This window comes from Lathyrus oleraceus, chromosome 6 (assembly GCF_024323335.1).
Source record: "Lathyrus oleraceus cultivar Zhongwan6 chromosome 6, CAAS_Psat_ZW6_1.0, whole genome shotgun sequence".
Classification (NCBI taxonomy): Eukaryota; Viridiplantae; Streptophyta; class Magnoliopsida; order Fabales; family Fabaceae; genus Lathyrus; species Lathyrus oleraceus.
The window spans coordinates 33,317,379-33,337,538 of NC_066584.1; the positions used below are offsets into that span (position 1 = coordinate 33,317,379).

Sequence of the window (20,160 nt, forward strand, 5' to 3'; positions counted from 1 at the left end):
TACTTGCTCCGCTTGGATTCCTGTTAGGAGTTGACAATCTGCAGGAGTGTGACCTTGGATTCCACAGACTTCGCAATTCTGAGTTATGGCTACCACGGTGGCTGGAGGTGATACATTTAAACTTTCAATTTTCTGGACCAGAGCATCCACTTTTGCGTTAACATGATCAAGGTTACTTATCTCGTACATGCCAGTTTTCGTTTGAGGTTTTTCTACCACTGTTCGTTCGCTTCCCCACTGATAGTGGTTCTGGGCCATGCTTTCGATAAGTTGGTAAGCATCAGCATAAGGTTTGTTCATTAGTGCCCCACCTGCGGCGGCGTCTATTGTTAACCTCGTGTTGTACAGGAGACCATTATAGAAGGTATGAATTACTAACCAGTCCTCTAAACCATGGTGTGGACAAAGTCTCATCATGTCTTTGTATCTTTCCCATGCTTCGAAAAGAGACTCGTTATCTTTCTGTTTAAATCCATTTATCTGGGCTCTCAACATAGCTGTTTTGCTCGGCGGAAAATATCGGGCAAGAAAGACTTTCTTCAACTCGTTCCATGTGGTGACTGAGTTGGAAGGAAAAGATTGAAGCCATCTTCTAGCGCTATCTCTTAACGAGAAGGGAAAAAGACGAAGTCGAATTGCCTCTGAAGTGACACCATTAGCTTTAACAGTATCAGCGTATTGGAAAAACACGGATAAATGAAGGTTTGGATCCTCGGTAGGATTTCCAGAGAATTGGTTCTGTTGCACTGCCTGCAATAGTGAAGGTTTAAGTTCGAAGTTGTTTGCTTCGATTGCGGGTGGAGCAATACTCGAATGCGGCTCATCTTGCGATGGAGCGGCGTAATCTCGAAGAGCACGAGCTGGTTCTGCCATCTCGGGTATCGGCGAAGGAAGAAGATTTTTGAGATCAGGAAGTTCGACAGGAGGGAGATTGTTCGCAACACGGTATTCCCGAATTCGTCGTAAGACTCGGAGATATAGCTCGATATCGTTGATTCGTAAGTAGAACGGCTCACCTTGTGAGCGAGTATGTGGCATACAAATCAACGAAAGAAATAAAAATAAAAAAGCCTTAGTCTCTACAGCGTAACAGAAGAGTTACGATATCGACTAAATAAAAGTCCCCGGCAACGGCGCCAAAAACTTGATCGCGACTTTATGAGTCGAATTTGGGGTACAAACTGCAAGTGCACAGTTCTATCGCGTAGTTTTAAAAGATATCGATCCCACAGGGACTTATGAATCGATATACCGTTTTCTAAGGTTACTTCGTAAAGCTAAGGCGGATAATACTTTGATTGTTTGGGGGAAAAGTTAAAACTAAAATAAGATCTAAATTAAATATTAATCAAGCGGATATCGATATGTAGTTCGTCGTAATTAGGGAATCAATTCTTCGTTGGTTTCTTGGTTTTAAAATAAATCCTTTCGGTAGACACTATTGATTAAAAGCCTTTTCTCAAACTCTCGCTCTGTTGAATAAACTATGATTTTATATTAACGTAGTTGTCACTTATTAGTTAAGTCCAAAATCACTTTTTGAAAACAATAGAATCCGTAGAAACTCTTTTTAAGAAAACACTAATCGTTTAAACACCCTTGTCTCAAACTCTCGCTCTGTTGACTTAGATTATATAATTAAATTCAAATGCTTAACTCTCGTCCTCACATTCAACCTTTAAAAATACTTTTTGAAAAAGATTAGAATTTAATTAACTCTAAAAATTGTTTTCGCCCTGATCAAGAATTAATGTCCAATTTACACTGTCCAGTTAAAAACTCAAACTCTCGTTCTATTGATTTTAACTTCTTTATGTCTTTTACTTTCGTACAAAACCTTGTTATTAAACCTGTAAATTGAGACCGTAAAAAGAGTGATTTTATTTTTAAATGTAATTAAACCAACTTAGTTTTGATTCCTTCATTCCGCTTACTCTACATACCAATACCTAAATAAATTAGCCAGACATACTAAACAGATCTAAGTAATCAGCATGCATAAATAATTCCATCTCAGGCAGATAACATAAATAAACAGTAAAATAAAGCATATATAAATTAAAGAACCTGAATAATTTATAGCAATCTTGAACACTCCACCACAGACCGGTTGGATTTGTTCTTGAATTCTTCAATCGGACAGGAAAATAAAAGTGAAGGAATAAAAATCTAGGGTCTAACGTAAGGTTAGGTCTAGTAAAAGGTACATAATAGTTTCCGGTGTAGAAACTATTGTGCGAAAAATTAATTAAGTGCTGAAAGATTAACTCGAAAGGAAAGTAAAAATAAGAATTACAATTAAAAAAAACAAAAACAGTAAAGGAAAAATAATGATATGCTCGCACGGCTGGAAGAAGAAAATTGAACTAAGTGGCTAAAAACGGCGAAGAAGAAAAAACTCCGTAGGGTTTGCCAAAAACTACTATTTATATTGGTCACTTGTTGTAACTGTTTCCAAAGGTCTTCCGCGTAAAGGGTCTTCACGTTGCAAATGGTCAAGCGTAACAATAGGCCTCAACGTCTTTGTTGCGCTTCTGAAGCCAAAAATATAGGAGAATGGTGTGACGTCTGTCACACCATGTGTTACGCTCGTAACACAAGTGGGCAAAGCGTGACGCTCGTCACAGCCTGTGTGACGCTCGTCACAGGCGCAGCGCCTGTGCTTTTGGGCTGGGCTTTGACTTTTGATATTTGCTTCTTTTCATTCCTTTTTGCACCTCATTTTCTTCGTTTTTCACTTGTGCTTCAAATAAACTACCTGAGATAAATAGAAAGAAAATACCGAGTAATATCGAATAAAATGAAATAAATTGAAGTAAATAATAATATAATTTAATTAAATTGAGTCCTAGAATGTGATATTATTTCATGTTATCAAAAGCACCCTATGAAAAATCCAAAATATCCCTCAGATTCTAGAGATGCATCTTCGGACGTCATCCTTGCACCATTTTATGACGCATCAAATGAGTGTCACCTTAGAGTAAAACAAAATTTTATTTCGGGTATTTACAACAAATATATTGATATTTGAGCAACCCGTGGATATTTTGGAGATGCATCATCGGAGGTTTGGGGCGGGATTTTGAAATATTTGTCACCTTTGCATATCAGGTATTTAGAGAGATGCGTCTTCGGAATAAGAAAACATGATTTTGATAAAAACAATCACCTGCATGATCATACATATATTTCTTTTTCAATCAAAACTCTTCCCGAAAATCCTCTTATTCGCAATCAACATTTTCACTCCAAATCTTCATTCTTGTGTTTCATCACATCAAAAGGAGTAAAAGAAGTTAGAATTCAAGGTAAAGATCATTCATTTCAAACTTCATTTATCACATTAAGTTTGTTTTTAGTCTGAAAAAACATGCGTTGAATCCAAAGATATATTTCTGAAGTTTGTATGAACTCCCCCGGAGATGCATCTCCGTAACCTGTCTGTTCTTATTTTTCCAGCTCTGTTTACGGTTTTAGCAACTTTTGAGTTTTTTATTGTAACTGTTTTAATTAGATATGGTACACCCCAATATTTTCCCCAAATATGTTGTGTCTCTGGATGTCAAAGGTGTTGTTTGTGAAGGAAATAGATGTTGCCAACCAATTTTAAAATGAGCTAGAGTTTGAGTTTCGTGATCACATGCTTCAATGGATTCGTACAAAGGCCTCCAAACTGATATTTGGTGCGGTAATCGGAAGATCCGATAATGGTTCGGATAGAAGATGTGCATTTGTGGCAATGACATGCAAAAGAAGTGGGAAATATATACCTCCTCTCCGGAATTTTAAATGAGATGACATTGAATTTGGTTCAACCGAAAAACATACTTGCAACTTTGAAACGTGAAAGACCCGAAAATGTATCAAATATCAAGCAAGTGTACAATATTAGGTACCAATATAACAAGTCACTAAGGGGGGTAGAAGTGAAATGCAACAACTATTGAAACTTTTGGATGATAACAATTATGTCTCCAGGTACCGAACGTACGAGGATGGAGTAACCATTAGAGATATATTTTGGACACATCCTTATCCCATCAAGTTATTCAGCATATTTTCTAATGTTCTCATCATTGATTCAACGTATAAGACCAACAAGTACAAACTTCCACTATTGGAGATGGTTGGTGTTACCTCTACTAAGAAGACGTATTTTGTCGGGTTTGCATTTTGAGACTTTGTGAACCAAATGATCCAAAACCAGCATAATGAGATACATACATCATTTTATCGGAGCATCACAGTTTTGGAACACAGATTTAAAGACATCAATCTTTATTCTCAGTTGGTCGGCAACATATCTCAAGCAGGTTTGAATTATATTTTTCACGAAGCAAAACGAGCTAATAACATAGGTTTTAATAGCGCAAAGTATGATTGCACAATTGTGAAAACATGTGGTCTCTCATATGCTTGTCATATAACAAAAAAAGGTGAAACTTGGTAGGCCGTTATGAACGGATGAAGTTTGCAGTCACTGAAAAAGACTTAGGTTTGATGATGATGGTGTCATGAAAGACGGTAAACCGAATATCTCTATCTTGACCGAATGGGAAGTGATACAAGAGAGATTTTTGAAAGTCGGTGACAATATAAAACTCCACATCAAAGAACAATTGAGGAAGATTGCTTATCTGAAAATCATTTACTTGAAGCCACCCTATCAACTGGTAAAAACAAAAGGTTCCACGAAGAAGGTCAAGCATACACCGAGTGACAATTTAATGGTGCAGTCTCCTTCGTATTTTGTACCTGGTGACAAAGTTTTTCCGGACTCATTAACTCTAAAATCTCAAAAAAGTATTTTTAAAGGAGCTCGCATTAGCAAACTACGTCATTCACCATCTCCACCAAAAAGTTCATTCATTGACGAGATATCGGTTTCTATGCACATATATATATATCGAACAGATCATCAATTTTGAGGGCGATGATAATTGCGGTTTTCGAGCGATTTCGACTTTGCTCGGTAAAGGAGACACCATCAACTTATCCATGAGTTGAGGACCCATAAAAAAATCATACACACGACTTTACGGAAATAAAGAAAATTTTGATGCAATTTATGAGTCTCTCTTTCGTTGCATTAGTGGACTGGCACCGGAGAAAAAATGAATGTGTTTCTCTGAAATGGGTCGTCTCATAGCAAGTGTGTATTGATCTTACAAGATACGGTTTTTCGGGAAAAAATTTCCCATTGTGCACCGCCCCACCTCAAAAGGCAAATGATCATATTATGTGTATTGGATGGTTTCAAAATCATAACACTTTTTTCAAGTTTATTTGAAACCGAGATGCCCTATACCACTTACATCAGTGGAGTGGACGACTCATTCAACAACAAAAGAAAAGACTTGGCCGGATCAGTTTGTCGAAAGGATGCAAGAGTTCACCAAATTGAACAACACTGAAAGATAATCAAATGCACAAAAGTCAAGGGGGATATCATCCATACTTATAGATTAGCCGGCAACAAATCTTTCGATTCGTTTTAGTTTTCTGTCATCAATTAATTGTATGTAATTATGTATTAATATTAATGAAGTGTAATATATATAATTTCAAATATTTTAATACATTTTCATGTTTGTCAAAAAATTTATCCATTTGCCAAACAAAAATATAGGTTTTGTTTATGTCTGGATCAGAAGAGGTTTCGGAGATACATCTCCGGAATAAGAGAGTAGGGTGGCGCCGGAGATGCATCTCTAAAACCTCTACTGATACAAGGTAGAATTTTTTAGGACCATATTTGTCTACAACTATATAAATATAGTTCTTGCATCATGTCTCTTACAAACAGAAAATGTCGTAAATGAACATCATCTAGTATATCGTAAACGTCTCGTTTTCCAGCGCGACACACAAGCGAAAATTTAAGATCAATGAGTACACCCCTTTTGCAAATCTGTAATATGGAGTGCAGAATCTCCAACCTTACGGACATAATCAAAAATTTGTGAAGCTCAAATGTCGTTCACCGTCAATTAACAGCGAAGGTAAAATTGAGTTCAACAATTATGAGCTTAAGACGGATGCATATGTAAGGGCTAAGTAAAATACAATTCTACGTTTCGAAATAAAAGTTCGGATCGAGGTGGAAGCAACGATTTCAAGATCCATCGAAAATATTGTGAAGATGTTAAAGCGTCACTTGGATATTTAAATGTAATGTTTACGAAAATGCATCTACGGACAGGTTACGAAGATGCATCTTCGGATCTAAAAAACCCACACTCCTTATACATGATACAGAATTGGCTTAGAGTGTGTGTATTTAGAACACGTCCGAAAATGCATCTCTGATATCTAAAGACATTTTTGTATTTTTACGTGATGCCTTAGTAATGCATTAAGAAAAATAAACTTTCTGAAGAATTAAAAAATTGTGTTGGAGAATGACCTTAGAGATTTTTGAAGAGTTTTAGACATATTATTTAAATATAATATATATTATAATATTTAAAAAAATAAAATTATGTTGATAATAAAACAATCTATTATTATCCTTCTATACAACATGATTCTTTTAAAAAATATTAAAATTTTCTCTATATTTTTTAAAAAAATCATTTTCGAAAACCCTTCCTATTCTTTGCTCCAAAGTCTCAAACAAAGTCTTAAAAATTAACACATAATTCACCTACATTTATAAAATACTGACTGATAAAATTATAAAGCCCCGACGTATGAGGGATTTTCAGTGTTATATTGGTATTGAGATGGTTGTGTTGACTTTGACAGTGAAGACAGATAGTATACCTGACTCTAGTAGTAAGATAAAAATCTAAACATATTACTGGTTTATATGGTTATGTATTTTTAATGACTGAAAAATGCCAAAAAAAATCATAATATTGATATGATTGATATGATATACTATGAAAAAAGAATGGCAACTTAAATTTCTTATGCCTAAGTAGGGAGAAAAAACTTACAAAAGAATTACGTTTTTTCTATACCTAACTAGTCATTTATCTAGTTCACATGAACGACCCAAAATTTGCTTTCCCTTAAAAAAAACAGTCACAGTATTGATCTTCTGATCAATGTAAAATGCATCAGAAACTTTGTAGAAACAAACCTCCTAGTGAACGTAGCAGGCTCTTCATCCTTTGCTCTTCAAATATTGAGCAATCTGCTATCTCATATTTTCTTCATTGCAGCCTGGTATCCTTTCTAGAAGCTGCATCTTTATTTTCTTATGGTTTATAATCGCTGAACCACAACAGGAAGAAGCAAGTTGAAGGAAGACACTGTACAGCTAAACTGAATCCTTTTTCAAACGAATATCTCGAATCTATAAATGGCATCTCTTATGCCTTGCTGAGGATTTTAAGGCCAATTAATTATACGAAGCCAACTTAGAGTATCAGACAACAAAGAAAGCAAGAAGTGCGTGCATTATGGTCCAATAAATTATAATTCCAAGCCTCAAAACCGGTTGTCTCATTAAAGTTCGATCACAAGAAACCCTGCAAAACACGAATGCATGTCAATTATCAAATTAAAAGAAAGTTTTAAAACCATGCAAGAGAGGAAAATAGACCTACCACAAGCCATCAAGCAAGTCAGTTACTGGTCTGGTAAATCTTGGGACAATTTTGGATGATGTGAGTGATTTGAAACCATGAACTGCAAGAAAAAGTTGTGAAACCAAAAGTTAATCATCGGAAACATAGTATCTGAGAGCACCAGGTGCACACAGGCAAAGTAGTGCAAAATTACCCTTGTCGTCATCTTCATCTTCTATCCTACTAGTACTACCAGGATCTTCATCAACAGCAATGGCAACATAATCGCTATTGCCCTTGCGCAAACTGCGAACTTGAGGTGTAACAAATGTCCCTGTTGTTGCCCATTCATTTATCTGTAAAAGAAATAAAATAAAATAAGTGTTAAGAATCTCACATCGGATAATATATGACCTGAACATGTGTTTATAAGTGGGGACAATCCTCATCTTACTAATCGGTTTTGTAGGATTGAGTTAGGCCCAACCATATTTCTTAACATGGTATCAAGAGCCTTTGGTTTAAAGATCCAGTGGACCTCTACAATGAGGTCTCCGCTATTGGACCACCCACCATTTATTTCCATGTTTCCAGATGTTCAGTCCTGAATGTGAGGGTGTGTGTTAAGAGTCCCACATCGGATAATATATGGCTTGAGCATGTGTTTATAAGTGGGAACAATCTTCACCTTACTATCCGGTTTTATAGGGATGAGTTAGGCCCAACCCAAATTCTGAGAATAAGAGTAAATAAATTCAAACCTTAAACTTTAAATCCATTATCGTAACTGCCATAGTTGTGTATCTACGTAATGTTTACTAAGAAAAAGAAAATATCGAATCTTTTTTTCATTACCTAAAACTTTATTTATGTTTTTAAGAAATAACAACTGTCATATTCAATCAGAGTTAATCAATGATGTGCTAAAGGAGAATAGGTGCGAGTCATATATTTCATGTTTTTCTAATTGAAGATCAGGTTCTAACATGATTTCTATTTAATATGATTCAATATAAAAAATTTGTATTCCTTACCACTGGTTCTACCTCCACAATTTCTGAGCTTGAGGCAATTCCCTTTCCAGCTTCTTCCACACCATCAAGCAAATTCAATTGTGATTCTTTCTCACGCAAGGACTTCTCAAGCGTCTCTGCTTTATGGTTCAACTCTGCTACTTTACTCTTTTCTGTTTGCAACATTTCATCCCAGCTTTCTGCAACTTCCCTTAGATTCTCTAACTCTGATATTAAAGACATCAACTTCTTCTGAAGTATTTCTTTGTACTCATGAACCTGAGCATCACTCTTCACATCAGGAGGTATATCATCCATCCCATCTCGAGATACAATTGTGTCAACCCACATAAAGAACTCAACGATCTCATCCAGACTTCTCTGGTTGTTCAGTTGTGATGCACGGAGATCATCATTAGTGCATCGAGTAACCTCTTGCCTTAAGAAAGAAATTTCGGAATCTTTTTCTTGCAATTGGGACTGAAGCTTTTCAATCTCAGAAAGGAGATTTCCAGATAGGTGGTGAAGTTCATCAAACTTGCTTACAGTTACGGAAAGCTTTTTCATAACTTTACCACGAGAAGATTCAAGGTTCTCAACCTCTTGATTCTTTTGTTGAACAGCCTTTTCAAGTTCTGCATTTTTCTTTGTCAGTTCTTCCATTTGTATCTCTTCCTCGTCAAGTGCATGCATTAAGGATTCAATTTCTGCAATAAATCATTAAGTTACAGAAATAGTGTAAGTTTTAGTTTATAAAATATAATACCAGTTCACTTTTTAAAGACTTTAGCAATCATACAAAGCCCACCTTGGTCTTTGGCAGCCAGCAAACCAGTCTGAGATCTTACTTTATCCTCTAGTTCTGCTGCAATCCCTTGCCTGTCCTGCAGCTCCTTGATTCTCTGCTCAAGTATCTTCTTTTCTCCCTCGATCACTTCTATCTGTTTTTTCTTTTCTCCCTCAATCACTTCTACCTGTTTTTTCAAATCATGCTCCTCCATCCTAAGAGAATGAAGTTCTTGAGAGTAACGTTTTGCAGCAGCTTCAGCATCCTTAATCTGTTTTACCAGGTCTGCACAAATTATGTCTCTTTGAACATCCTTTTCCTGAAGTTCCCTCTGTAAATTTGTTATAGTAGCCTTCATTTCCTTTTGATTAGCATCTAAAAATTCGGTTTTTATGCTAGCGAACCCATTTGCAGCCAACAGCAGTCTATCAGCCAGGGTTTTAACACATTCCTCAGATATTTCATCATCAAATGACGGTGTTTTCAAGTTAATCCTTTGATCTGGAAATTCAACCTTTTCTTCAAGCAGTTCAGTTTTTCCGTTCTCTAATACAGTGACAGAATTGATGCATGATTCATAAAGGTGGGCAACGTTCCCACGCAATGCAATAAGTTGCAGATCTCGTTTATTAACTTCTGTATCTATCTTTTCAAAAGATTCTCTTCGGGAAGTAATTTCTCTCTGAATATTTCTCATTAGTTTCGACAGAGTTTTGTCCTGCTCCCGTGCCGAACTGGAGTGCATGTGTATTCTTTCCTTAAGAGAGCTGACCTCCACCAAAAACTCTTGCAGTTTATGCCCAAGTAGATGAAAGTTTTCAATAATGGTATTATCATTATAGTGGTCAATTGTGCCAACTTCTGACCAAGAATCTGAATACACAGAGCTCGTCTGAAGAAAAATCAAGGGTATTATTAGAAAGGAAAATAAGTCAGGTAACCCAAATAATAGTAAGGTATATAATTATGCTCCACGTGAAAATTTACATTGAAGACAAACTAGAAGCCACAATATTAAAGGAATAAAATTTGGGATATCAATTTAAAGAAAATTAATATATTGAATACTATTGGTGAAAGGCGGAGCAACTTTTGGTGAAAGGACTACTATAAGAGTAACTCTAGATCAAGCTATGTGCTTATTGTCAAGAAAAATCATCACATCCAAATCCTTTATGGAAAAATGAAGACTTTCTCAGTCGTTGCCTTTATGGAAAAATGAAGACTTTCTCAGTCCAACTTCCTTTCAAGCTCAATAAATATTCAATCTGACCAAAGCTACTCATCCCACACCGAACAACAAAATACTATAAGAAATTAAACTAACAAATCATTGTCAAATATCAGCCCGAGTGCAGGCTACAATCTATTACTTACTACTGATTCTCATAATTTAACGCATAAATGACAGTTGATGCAGTATATAAAAATATCAAAACTGAGTGCAAACTATCATTGTATGCGACTAGTAGAGTATACATGTGATAATTGTACCTTATTATCAGGTGACTTGAATAAAATACCATCATGTTCTTCGCTGGAAGATGAATCCACCACATTTGGAGCATTGTATCCTTTCATACACAACTCAAGACCAACTTCCACATTCCGAAAAAATTCCAAATCTGTGAAAAAAGCCTTAGCCAGTAAATTCTGAACCTCACCAAAGCCTTTCCAGACTTGGTTCATGCTAGATTTTAATTCCACGAGCTCATAAAAATGGCTCTGTTTTTCTTCCTCGTGTAATGTAGACAACTTTTCAACATGTGAAAGAGCTTCCAGTTTGGCAGCCTCCGCTGAATCCCTTTCTCTTCTGAGATCCACAAGTTCATCAGCCACCTTAGCAAGCTCCTCCTGAAAACTATCATTCCTTTCTTGAACCTCGTTCAACTCTGCCAACAGGAGTTCTGATGCTCTTTTAGATTTCCTGGATTCCTGTTCCAAAGACGCGACGGAATTATGGAGATCAGAACACAGTTTTCCTATCCATTCCACCTTTGTCACAGGATCACTTATATGACCTTCACCTGCAACATCAATCTCACCTAGCTTGTTCAAAATCAGTTTCAAGGAATACTCTTTCTCCTGCAAATGGTGTTCAGTTTCTTCCAAACGATGCTTCAGAAGAGAACTCTCAGATTCAAGCGCTTCTAACCTATCTGGGTAGGTTAATAACTGTCTCATCTTCTGTTCATGCTCTGCAATAGTGTGTTCCCGTTTGTTGATCTCAGATTTCAAGTGCTCCATCTCAACATTCATCTCTCCAATGGTTTGTTTTAGACTGTCTCTTTGTTGCAGCAATGACTTCCCTTTCCTGACTGCAACATTTAATTTATCTCTTGCAGAAGCAGATTTCTGCTCTTCCTGATTAAGAAGCTCTTGCAACTCCTCAGTTCTTTTACTCAGAGCTTCAACTTCACCAGATAGAGATATTTGCTTTTCCAAATTTCTCCCTCCCTCCTCCTTCAAATGCTCCAATTCGCTCAAAGCTGCCTCCAGATCTTTCTTGTATCTATCAATATCCGCTTGATCCTTATCATGCATATCAATACTTTTTTCCTCATGAAGAGTAGCATCGTCATTTTGAGAATGATGTCCATCAAGTACAACACCACGCATAGATTTCATTGATAAAAGACTGGCATGATTTTCTATAAGCTTTCTCAGCAATTCTTCCAAACAATCAATATTTGCACCATCAGAAACCAGATATTCTGTTACAGATTCTGACAAGGCATCGCCAACTAAGTCTTGTAATTTTTTTATCTTGCCATCGATGGTGAAAATCTGTTCTTCAATTTCAGCTTTCTGCTCCAACTGATCCTTCAAACTAGTAATTTCTGCGTGCAGATTTTCATTCTCAAGTTCAGCTCCCCTTGTCTGCACTGATAGTTTCTCGCGTTCATTTCTCAGAGCCTCTGAGACCCTTTTGGCATGACTTTCTATAAGCTTTCTCAGCAATTCTTCCAAAGAATCAATATTTGCACCATCAGAAACCAGATATTCTGTTTCAGATTCTGACAAAGCATCACCAACTAAGTCTTGTAATTTTTTTATCTTGCCATCGATGGTGAAAATCTGTTCTTCAATTTCAGCTTTCTGCTCCAACTGATCCTTCAAACTAGTAATTTCTGCATGCAGATTTTCATTCTCAAGTTCAGCTCCCCTTGTCTGCACTGATAGTTTCTCGCATTCATTTCTCAGAGCCTCTATTTTTTCAGAAAGGTGTTCTCTCTCCGATGTGTGAGCTTTAAGGTCTTCTTGAAGAGTGGACACTCTCCTCTGAGACCCTTCCAGATCAGTATTTAGCAATCCACAATAGCTTTCATATCTTTCAATCTTCAGCTGCAGAGAATCTACATGATGATTAGCCTCGGAAAGTGCTCTTCCTACCCATTCAATCCTATCGTCCATCTCCATAGCCCGCAAATGTGAAGGCATGTCAATCTTGTCTACAAGCTCCTCCCATCTCTGAACTAAGCTGTTTCTTTCCATCAATGACTGCTCCAGCATTTCATTTTGCTCGGCCAGCCCGTAGTATTTACTCTGCAACTCCTCAAAGTTTTTTTGAAAATCACCCTCTGAATCTGGTTGCTGACTATCATCTTTCCACGAATCTGTGACAACAAAACCAGCATCAGAGTATGAACGCCTACCTGCATCATCCCCTGAATCTGGTTGTAACTGACTATTATCTTTCCAAGAATCTGCGACAGCATTACCAGCATCAGAATATGAACGTTCTCCTGCAAAATCTTTCTGCTCCCAGTCATTCATGGGCAGTGAGTTGCCAACAACTGACCTAACCAACCAATCAATCTTCTCTATTATATCACTCGAATGAAACTGCTCAGGCAGATCTAGGTCTTCCAAAACCTCTTCTATCCTCTGAAGCATTGAATCTTTGAGCAGAAATGACTCTCTCAAGGCATTAGCTGAATTACGAATATATGAAAGTTCAGATTCCAGAGCTTCCACGCGTTCACCAGCCTCTGAATAGATCTTAAGTTTTGTTTCAAGCTCATGGAGTCTTGTATCTTTCAACTTCAACTCTTGCGAGCATCTCTCCAATTCGGTAGATGTCTCAGCTAGGGACTGCTTGAGGCCATCCCGCTGTACAACTAATCCTTTTCCCTTGGCAACAGCTATGCCAAGTTTCTCCCGGATGGAGGATACTCTTTGTTCTGAATGGTCGAGTTCATTTGCTTTCTCACGCAATTGAGAACGTGCAGTAGAAAGAGCTTCCTCGGCTTGATGTAAGCTTTCCCTTAGAACAAAGATTTCATTTTCATTCTCAAGACGCAGCATGTCTAGATAATGCATTTTTTCTTTCAGTTCATCCAATTCCATCTCCTTAGATACATCATCTTCTTTAGTGGCGTGATTCTGGATTTCAGCCTCTTTGGTTTTCTGTACAAGACTAGACACTAATGAATCTAAGTGCAAAAGGGGCGATGTGTTTATTTCAATATTTGGAGTTTCCACATGCAGCGCACCTGCAACATCATTAACTAGCCTTCCAACAGAATCTAAACCAAGACACTTTATCTTCAATTCTTCATATTCAGTTTCCTTGTGCACCAATTCTGACTTCATATTATTGGTAACAGACTCCAATTCCAGCTTTTCGATCACTATATCCCCCAAATGCTTCATGATGGTCTCATAATTATTATAATTCAGCAAATCAGGCAGTGCCTCACTTTGATCATCTATCTTATCTTCATCCAAAGACCAACCACTCCTCAACATAAGTTTCCTCAGGTCACTGTATATTTTATGTAGTACATCGATAGCCATTTCATTCCTCTCAAGCAGATTATCACATTTCGTGGTCATTTCTTTATGTGACATAGAGATTATTTCATGATCTGCATTAGAAGCTTCAAGTTTCTTCTGCAGACCAAAAATCATTTCAGTGGCAGCACTTACAGAAACCTCTAACAAATGACTGATATGCAAACCATCATGGGTGTAATAAGAGACCATTGTATGTGATGCTTCCCCAACTGATTCATTCAGCTTCGTAACTAACTTAGCAATCTCATCAATAGTAGTATTCCAGCCTTGCTCAAGTAGCACCGCCCTCTCTGTCACCTCCTTCTGCAAATTTTCCAGTTGACTGCCAATAACAGAAGCCATCTCATTCGAACTTAGTTTTACATCATTCATTTCAGTAAGCAATTCAATCATTTTTGAATGACAATATCCAAGCTTGTCATAGAGTTCACTATTTTTGGCTTTGAGGTGAATATCTTCTTGCTTTAGAGCTTCACAGATTTCTTCAAGATGACATTTCTTTTCTTGAACGTCGCCCATAAGTTGTTTAACTGTTTCATATTGAACTGCAAGTTCGACGTTAGATGCTTCCAAATCTGAACAATGTTGCTTCAATCCTTCAAACTGGCCCTCAAGATCACCGTACTTTGCATCCCCAATTTTCCTACCATCTCGTTCCCCCTTGAACAATGCATCTGCACTCTGAACATCCAGCTTCCACTTTGATAGCAATTTTCTCAAGTTTCCTACTTGCTCTTTGGTTAACTTAATAAATGAGTTTGATTGTGACTGAGCATCAGTTGAAACACTTAACTCTACCTCATGCTCAGTTTCATTTACTTTTGGTTCAAAAGCCTGTATCAATCTTGATACCACAGGTGAAGAAACTTTCTCAGCAGTCCCGCCAGAGATTAGTGATTGAGAATGCAACTTATCAATTGCCTTTTCAAGCTTCACCAAAACATTCTCCACCTCATTCAAATCAGTCGTCAATGAAACAAACCCAAGAGAATCGTTGAAAATTTCTTGTTCGGGTATATTTTCAAATGGTCCCCCTGCTGCACCATCATCTAGCCCCTGACCTATCTGCCGAGAATCTTTAGTAACTGCAATTTCTGATATTTTAACCTTGTGCTCATCTAAAGTGCTATTAAGTGATACATTTTTCTTGGAAAGTTGTTCCAAGTGCGTTGTGGCTTCTTTAAGGTCATCTTCAAATCTCATCCGTTCTCCCTTTTCTATAGATAACTGTTCTTGTATGGAAACAATCTGAGAATTGAGCCTTTGATTCTCAAGAACAACAGATAGATTCTCATCTTCCAGATTTTTAATCTTATCGACTGACAATTGAAGGTTCCCATTTAAATTGGAATTTTCGCTCTGTAGACTTGCCACCAAATCTTTATTTTCAACCAAATCTAATGAAACTCTATCGATCTCTTGCAAGAGATGATTGATTTCTGCTTTGAACGTATTGCTCTCTTCAGTCACCAAAGAGATCCTGTCAATTAAGTTGGAATTTTCGACTTCTACTGCTTCCATTGAACTCTTTAAGCCAGACAATTCAGTTGCCAGCTTCTGACTTTCACAGAGGTTAAACTCCTTCTCCTCTGCAAGTTTATTTTTCTCAGAAATCACCAAATCAAGAGTTTCGCTCACACCCTTCTTTTCATCCTGTAAACTTGAGATCAAACTTCTGCAGTCGGCCAACTCTGTGGATAGATCCAATGAATCTATCTGAGACATTTCAAAATTAATCTGCAGCTCAACTAATCTGGCAGAAAGAGCTTCAATCCCTGTCATTGCAGTATCAAATTGGTTCTGTAGTTCTACACTCTTGCTAGAACTATTCTGTAGTTCTACACGGCAGTTAGCAAGTTCTTCGTTAAGCCGTTGATTGTTCTCATTAACTTCATTGCGTGAATCACGGAGCTGCGATAGTTCACCAATCAACTGGTGACGGTGATAATCATATTCCAATTGGAGGTCCAGTTGTTCAGCTAGCTGCATACTGAATATATTTTGCATCATATGAGCAAGAAACAATTCTTCTTTCAGTCTCTGGAACACTTCTGAAAAGTCATGGTTTGGTAGAACTGAACTACTAGTTAATGGATCTGCATCAGAAAATGATCCTCTTGCCTTGAGCAGAAACTGGTACTCTTCTTCATTAAGCCCTCTTATAAATTCAGCTAACTGCAAAAGATTAACTGAGCTCGCATCAGAAATAGGAGAGAGATCAAACAATCTGGTGGAAGCTCTGGTTGACAACTCGTGAGTGGAATCATCAGCTGCAGATACAACAAGAGTACATTGCTGGCCTTTATTGGAACCTGAATGCTTATCTGACACAATGTCAAGAGACGAGAATAATTCCACTGGCCTGTCTAGTTGTTCCGCTTCATGAGATGCCTCCTTGATTATAGTATTCTCCGTAGTAATTCCTGAAAGAGACTGGTCACCCTCACTGGCTTCAAACAAAGGAATATCCTTTTGATCATCTATAATTGCATCAGTGCTTTGACAAGATTTCGCCATATCCAAATCATCAGCTTCCTGCATTGCCCCTACCCAGCAATAAATGAGAATATAAATTATAAATCAAATCCACATATGATTTTTCCCAGACTGCCCAACAATACCCTCATAATTAAACATAATGTTCTGCAGTTAAACTAAAGAGGCAAGGAGAGAGAGCACAACCTAAATTTGTTACCTGATCTTCTCTCGTTTGCACCACATATGTACTGGAAATATCTTCAGATAAAGGCAACAATCTTTCCTTTTCTTCACTCTCTTTTTCAATTGTGATAGACTCATCCACTGCAGTTGTAATAGAAGCATGCGGGGACAAAAGATCAACAGGTTTGGATGCATGATCGTGTGTTGTTCCTCCTTCACTATTTGGAGTTCTCAAAGAAACATCTGCTACATCAGCGCCAACATTCAGAGAGCTTACACCTTGATCTTGGGCTGACAATTCAGAATCATTCTCATGGACTCCATGACCCTCAAGTGCTAAGTTATCACTAGAATCCAATTCAGTTTTGTGGCTTGTATCATATGTCATGACCACTGATGATGAATCAAAAGATGGATCAACATTGTCAGGAGCCGATGAACTTGTAAAAGACGCATCTTTTGCCACATTAGCACCAATATTCTGAGAACTCCCTCCTTGATCTTGGGCAGACAATTCAGAATCCTTCTCATGGACCCCACGGCCCTGAAGTGCCAACTTAGCATTAGAATCCAAATCAGTTTCCTCACCTGTATCAGATGTCTTGCCCACTGACGAAGAATCAACAGATGGATCAACATTGTCAGCGGCTGTTGAGCTTCCCAAAGGCTGTGATTCTATTGGTTCAGTGATAACAACATTGGAATCACTGTTGGTTTCAACATTTCCATCGGTAACCTGAGACGATCCTGTAGAGGTAACACTGGCAGCATCAGCATCAGATTCAGGTAGCTGATTTTTGGAAGACTTTTTTGATGATTTCCCACGGCTACTACCACCTTTATTATCCTTCTTCTGACGATATTGTTGAAGCTGACAATAAAAGCATGAGAGTCAAAATTCATAACTGCAACATGCAACCATTCAATTTTGCCACCCTATATATGCTGATGCAGACTAGTGAGAGGAAAACAAATAGGAAGAGAAAGATAAAATCACATATTTTCTGATCCTATAAAAATATCCAATTTCATTTACGCACGTGCCAACGTTCAAAAATGTAGAACAGATGAATAACTACAAGGCTCGGTATACAGTATGCCACACTATTTTCTTAGGTGGATTTGGAGTCAGTTTGAACAAACTTCTGCACAAGCATTTATCAGAAGAAAAAAATTATAATTATAATTTATAACTAAGTTTTTAACTACTCCATCTCATTTTTTCCAGAAGCTCTTGTCCCATAGACACCTATAAGTGTAAGCTTATAAAAAAATCCATTAATTGAATAACAATTAACCATAAACTTATTTAATTCAAACTCTGCCGCAAGATAGGAAGCTAATCCAAACCGGACCTTCGATCATCTACAAAGTTTGGTACACTAAAAAGTAGAAAGTACATATCATAACCCTTCACAACAAAATCAAAGAGATATAGTCTCTCGTATAGGTTTGTTTTTGCGCATAACGTATTTAATAAAATTCTAAGCCTTTATTATCCACATCAACCATTATGAATTATGTGTTTTATACTTTCTTACCTGCACCATTACTTCAAACTATCCAAAAACTCTTCCCAGTGGTAACAATTTACTAAATCCTATACAACCACTATCTAACGAAAGAAAAAAACACAGAGGCCGGTGCTTTCAGTCGCAGATCACGGAAAAAAGCAGTTTGTTTCTGCTATGCTACAATGTTTTAGCACCACTGTAGGTTGTATTAGAGAACACTTTGTACTAAACAGCACATCACCAAAAAATAATGATTTATTGGAATTCCACTACGCTATAGCCTATAGCCGCTATATGACAAGTTCACATTACTTTGCACTAAATAGTGTATCACAAAACAATAGTGAATCGTTCAAACTCCACTACGCTATAAGCTATAGCTTTTATATAACAACACTTTCAAGTAAATAGAGTATTGCGGAGTAATATTGATTTGTTCAAATTCTAACTATGAAGCACAAACACCGGAAACACGAGACTTACTATGACTCATGGTAATAATTTGAAAAATAAATAAATTAAACATAATCACAAGTGTCAGATCACGCTATGCTATAGTTATTTAACAACAATGCCTTAGCATCTAATTCTCCTCAAACACACACACACTTGAGAAAGAAGAAATTGAAATAGATAAGTTAATAAATAGAGATATACCTTTTTTTTGCCAGCTGCGAGTAGATCGGTACGGCTCTTACTCCTGTCCATTTTCCGATCCACTCCGTTCTTGCTACCCACTGTAATCACCACACCTAATCCAACTTCATAATTCAGATCCTCTTCTTATCCTACACCGAATCAAATCAAATTTCAATACGATTAACACAATCATCAACAGAAAGCAATGTATCGGTGTTGTTTTTGAAGGTTTTTTCAAAAAAAAAAATCGTTTCTATTTCGGCGTAAACCAAACAGAGCATAACATAACCGTCTGATTTGAAAAATCGGAATCGAGAAATGAAAATTGAATGAATGAAATGAAGAAGAGAACCTTGATTGAGGATTGTAGAGAGGTGTGAGACGACGTTGATGAGAGTTGCATTCAAGGCGAGGGTGGTTCAACGATTCATTGCTTTTCTTCTCTCAGTTTTTTGTGTAAGATGGTGGTGGTGGAAGCACACAGCGCGTTTGAGATCTAAACGCAGACGCAAGCACGCGAGCGTTATTTTCTCTTTGGTTAAGTGTCTAATCGAGCAACAACAGAGAAAACAAGAGAATTTGATTATTTAAAAACAAATTATATGTCGAGCATTTTATTTTATTGATACATTATGGTTAGATAAATTTTTGTTCTTTATAAATATATTATTATTATTACTATTATTGTTGTTAATTCTCTAAACTTTTTCTAGAACAAGGATATTTCTCACGTCATATGTTTTACGTTATTAAATTTATAGTGTACTTAAATTGATTTATTTTAAATTTAGATAAAATATTTTTTTTAGATTTTTAATTTTATCTTGGAGTCTATTTTAGTCCTTTAATTTTAAAAAGTTTTAAGTTGATCTTTTAATTATTTAAATAATGTCACGTTTATCCTTTTCGTTTGTCATGTTAGTCAAAGTCAATATTAGTGTACAAATGACGCACACGTCTAATTGATGTGTAATTTTTCTACCATGTGGAATATAAGTGTGCAACCAAGTGAAATGGATCGAGACATTCAGAACTCTTCCATCAAACCCTAGTGCAGCCATTGTCGTTCCTTGAAGGTGTGTTAACTGCGATTTGAGGCGAAGACGTTCGTTCAAGGTGAAATCGGAAGACACCACTGCTCATTGGAGGTATGTTTGAACTGATTATTCTGTAAATTTTTAATGTTGTAGTTTTGGGGTTTATGGAAACTTTCTGAAATCCATCTT

The 20,160-nt window shown here is 36.9% G+C and overlaps 1 protein-coding gene and 1 non-coding gene across 5 annotated transcripts; one reads left to right on the top strand and one right to left on the bottom strand.

Moving 5' to 3' along the window:
* The first annotated feature begins 388 nt into the window (after window positions 1–388).
* On the top strand, window positions 389–495 carry LOC127099725 (small nucleolar RNA R71). Its single transcript, XR_007794200.1, has one exon. It is a non-coding gene; the product is annotated as a small nucleolar RNA R71 (small nucleolar RNA).
* A 6,388-nt stretch (window positions 496–6,883) lies between these two features.
* On the bottom strand, window positions 6,884–19,513 carry LOC127097397 (uncharacterized). Of its 4 annotated transcripts, none has more exons than XM_051035893.1 (9): window positions 19,287–19,513; window positions 18,953–19,083; window positions 16,816–17,652; window positions 10,815–16,655; window positions 9,342–10,212; window positions 8,555–9,240; window positions 7,735–7,876; window positions 7,560–7,641; window positions 6,884–7,481 (listed from the first exon to the last, which is right to left on the bottom strand). In XM_051035893.1, the coding sequence occupies exons 2-9, from the start codon at window positions 19,001–19,003 to the stop codon at window positions 7,379–7,381; spliced, it is 8,613 nt and encodes a 2,870-aa protein (XP_050891850.1). In that variant the 5' UTR covers window positions 19,004–19,083; window positions 19,287–19,513; the 3' UTR covers window positions 6,884–7,378. The 4 variants fall into 4 exon arrangements, with proteins under 4 accessions (XP_050891850.1, XP_050891849.1, XP_050891851.1 ...); XM_051035892.1 differs by having other exon boundaries at window positions 10,815–16,666; window positions 16,803–17,652; XM_051035894.1 differs by lacking the exons at window positions 18,953–19,083; window positions 19,287–19,513 and having other exon boundaries at window positions 10,815–16,666; window positions 16,816–17,029.
* Window positions 19,514–20,160: the final 647 nt, after the last annotated feature.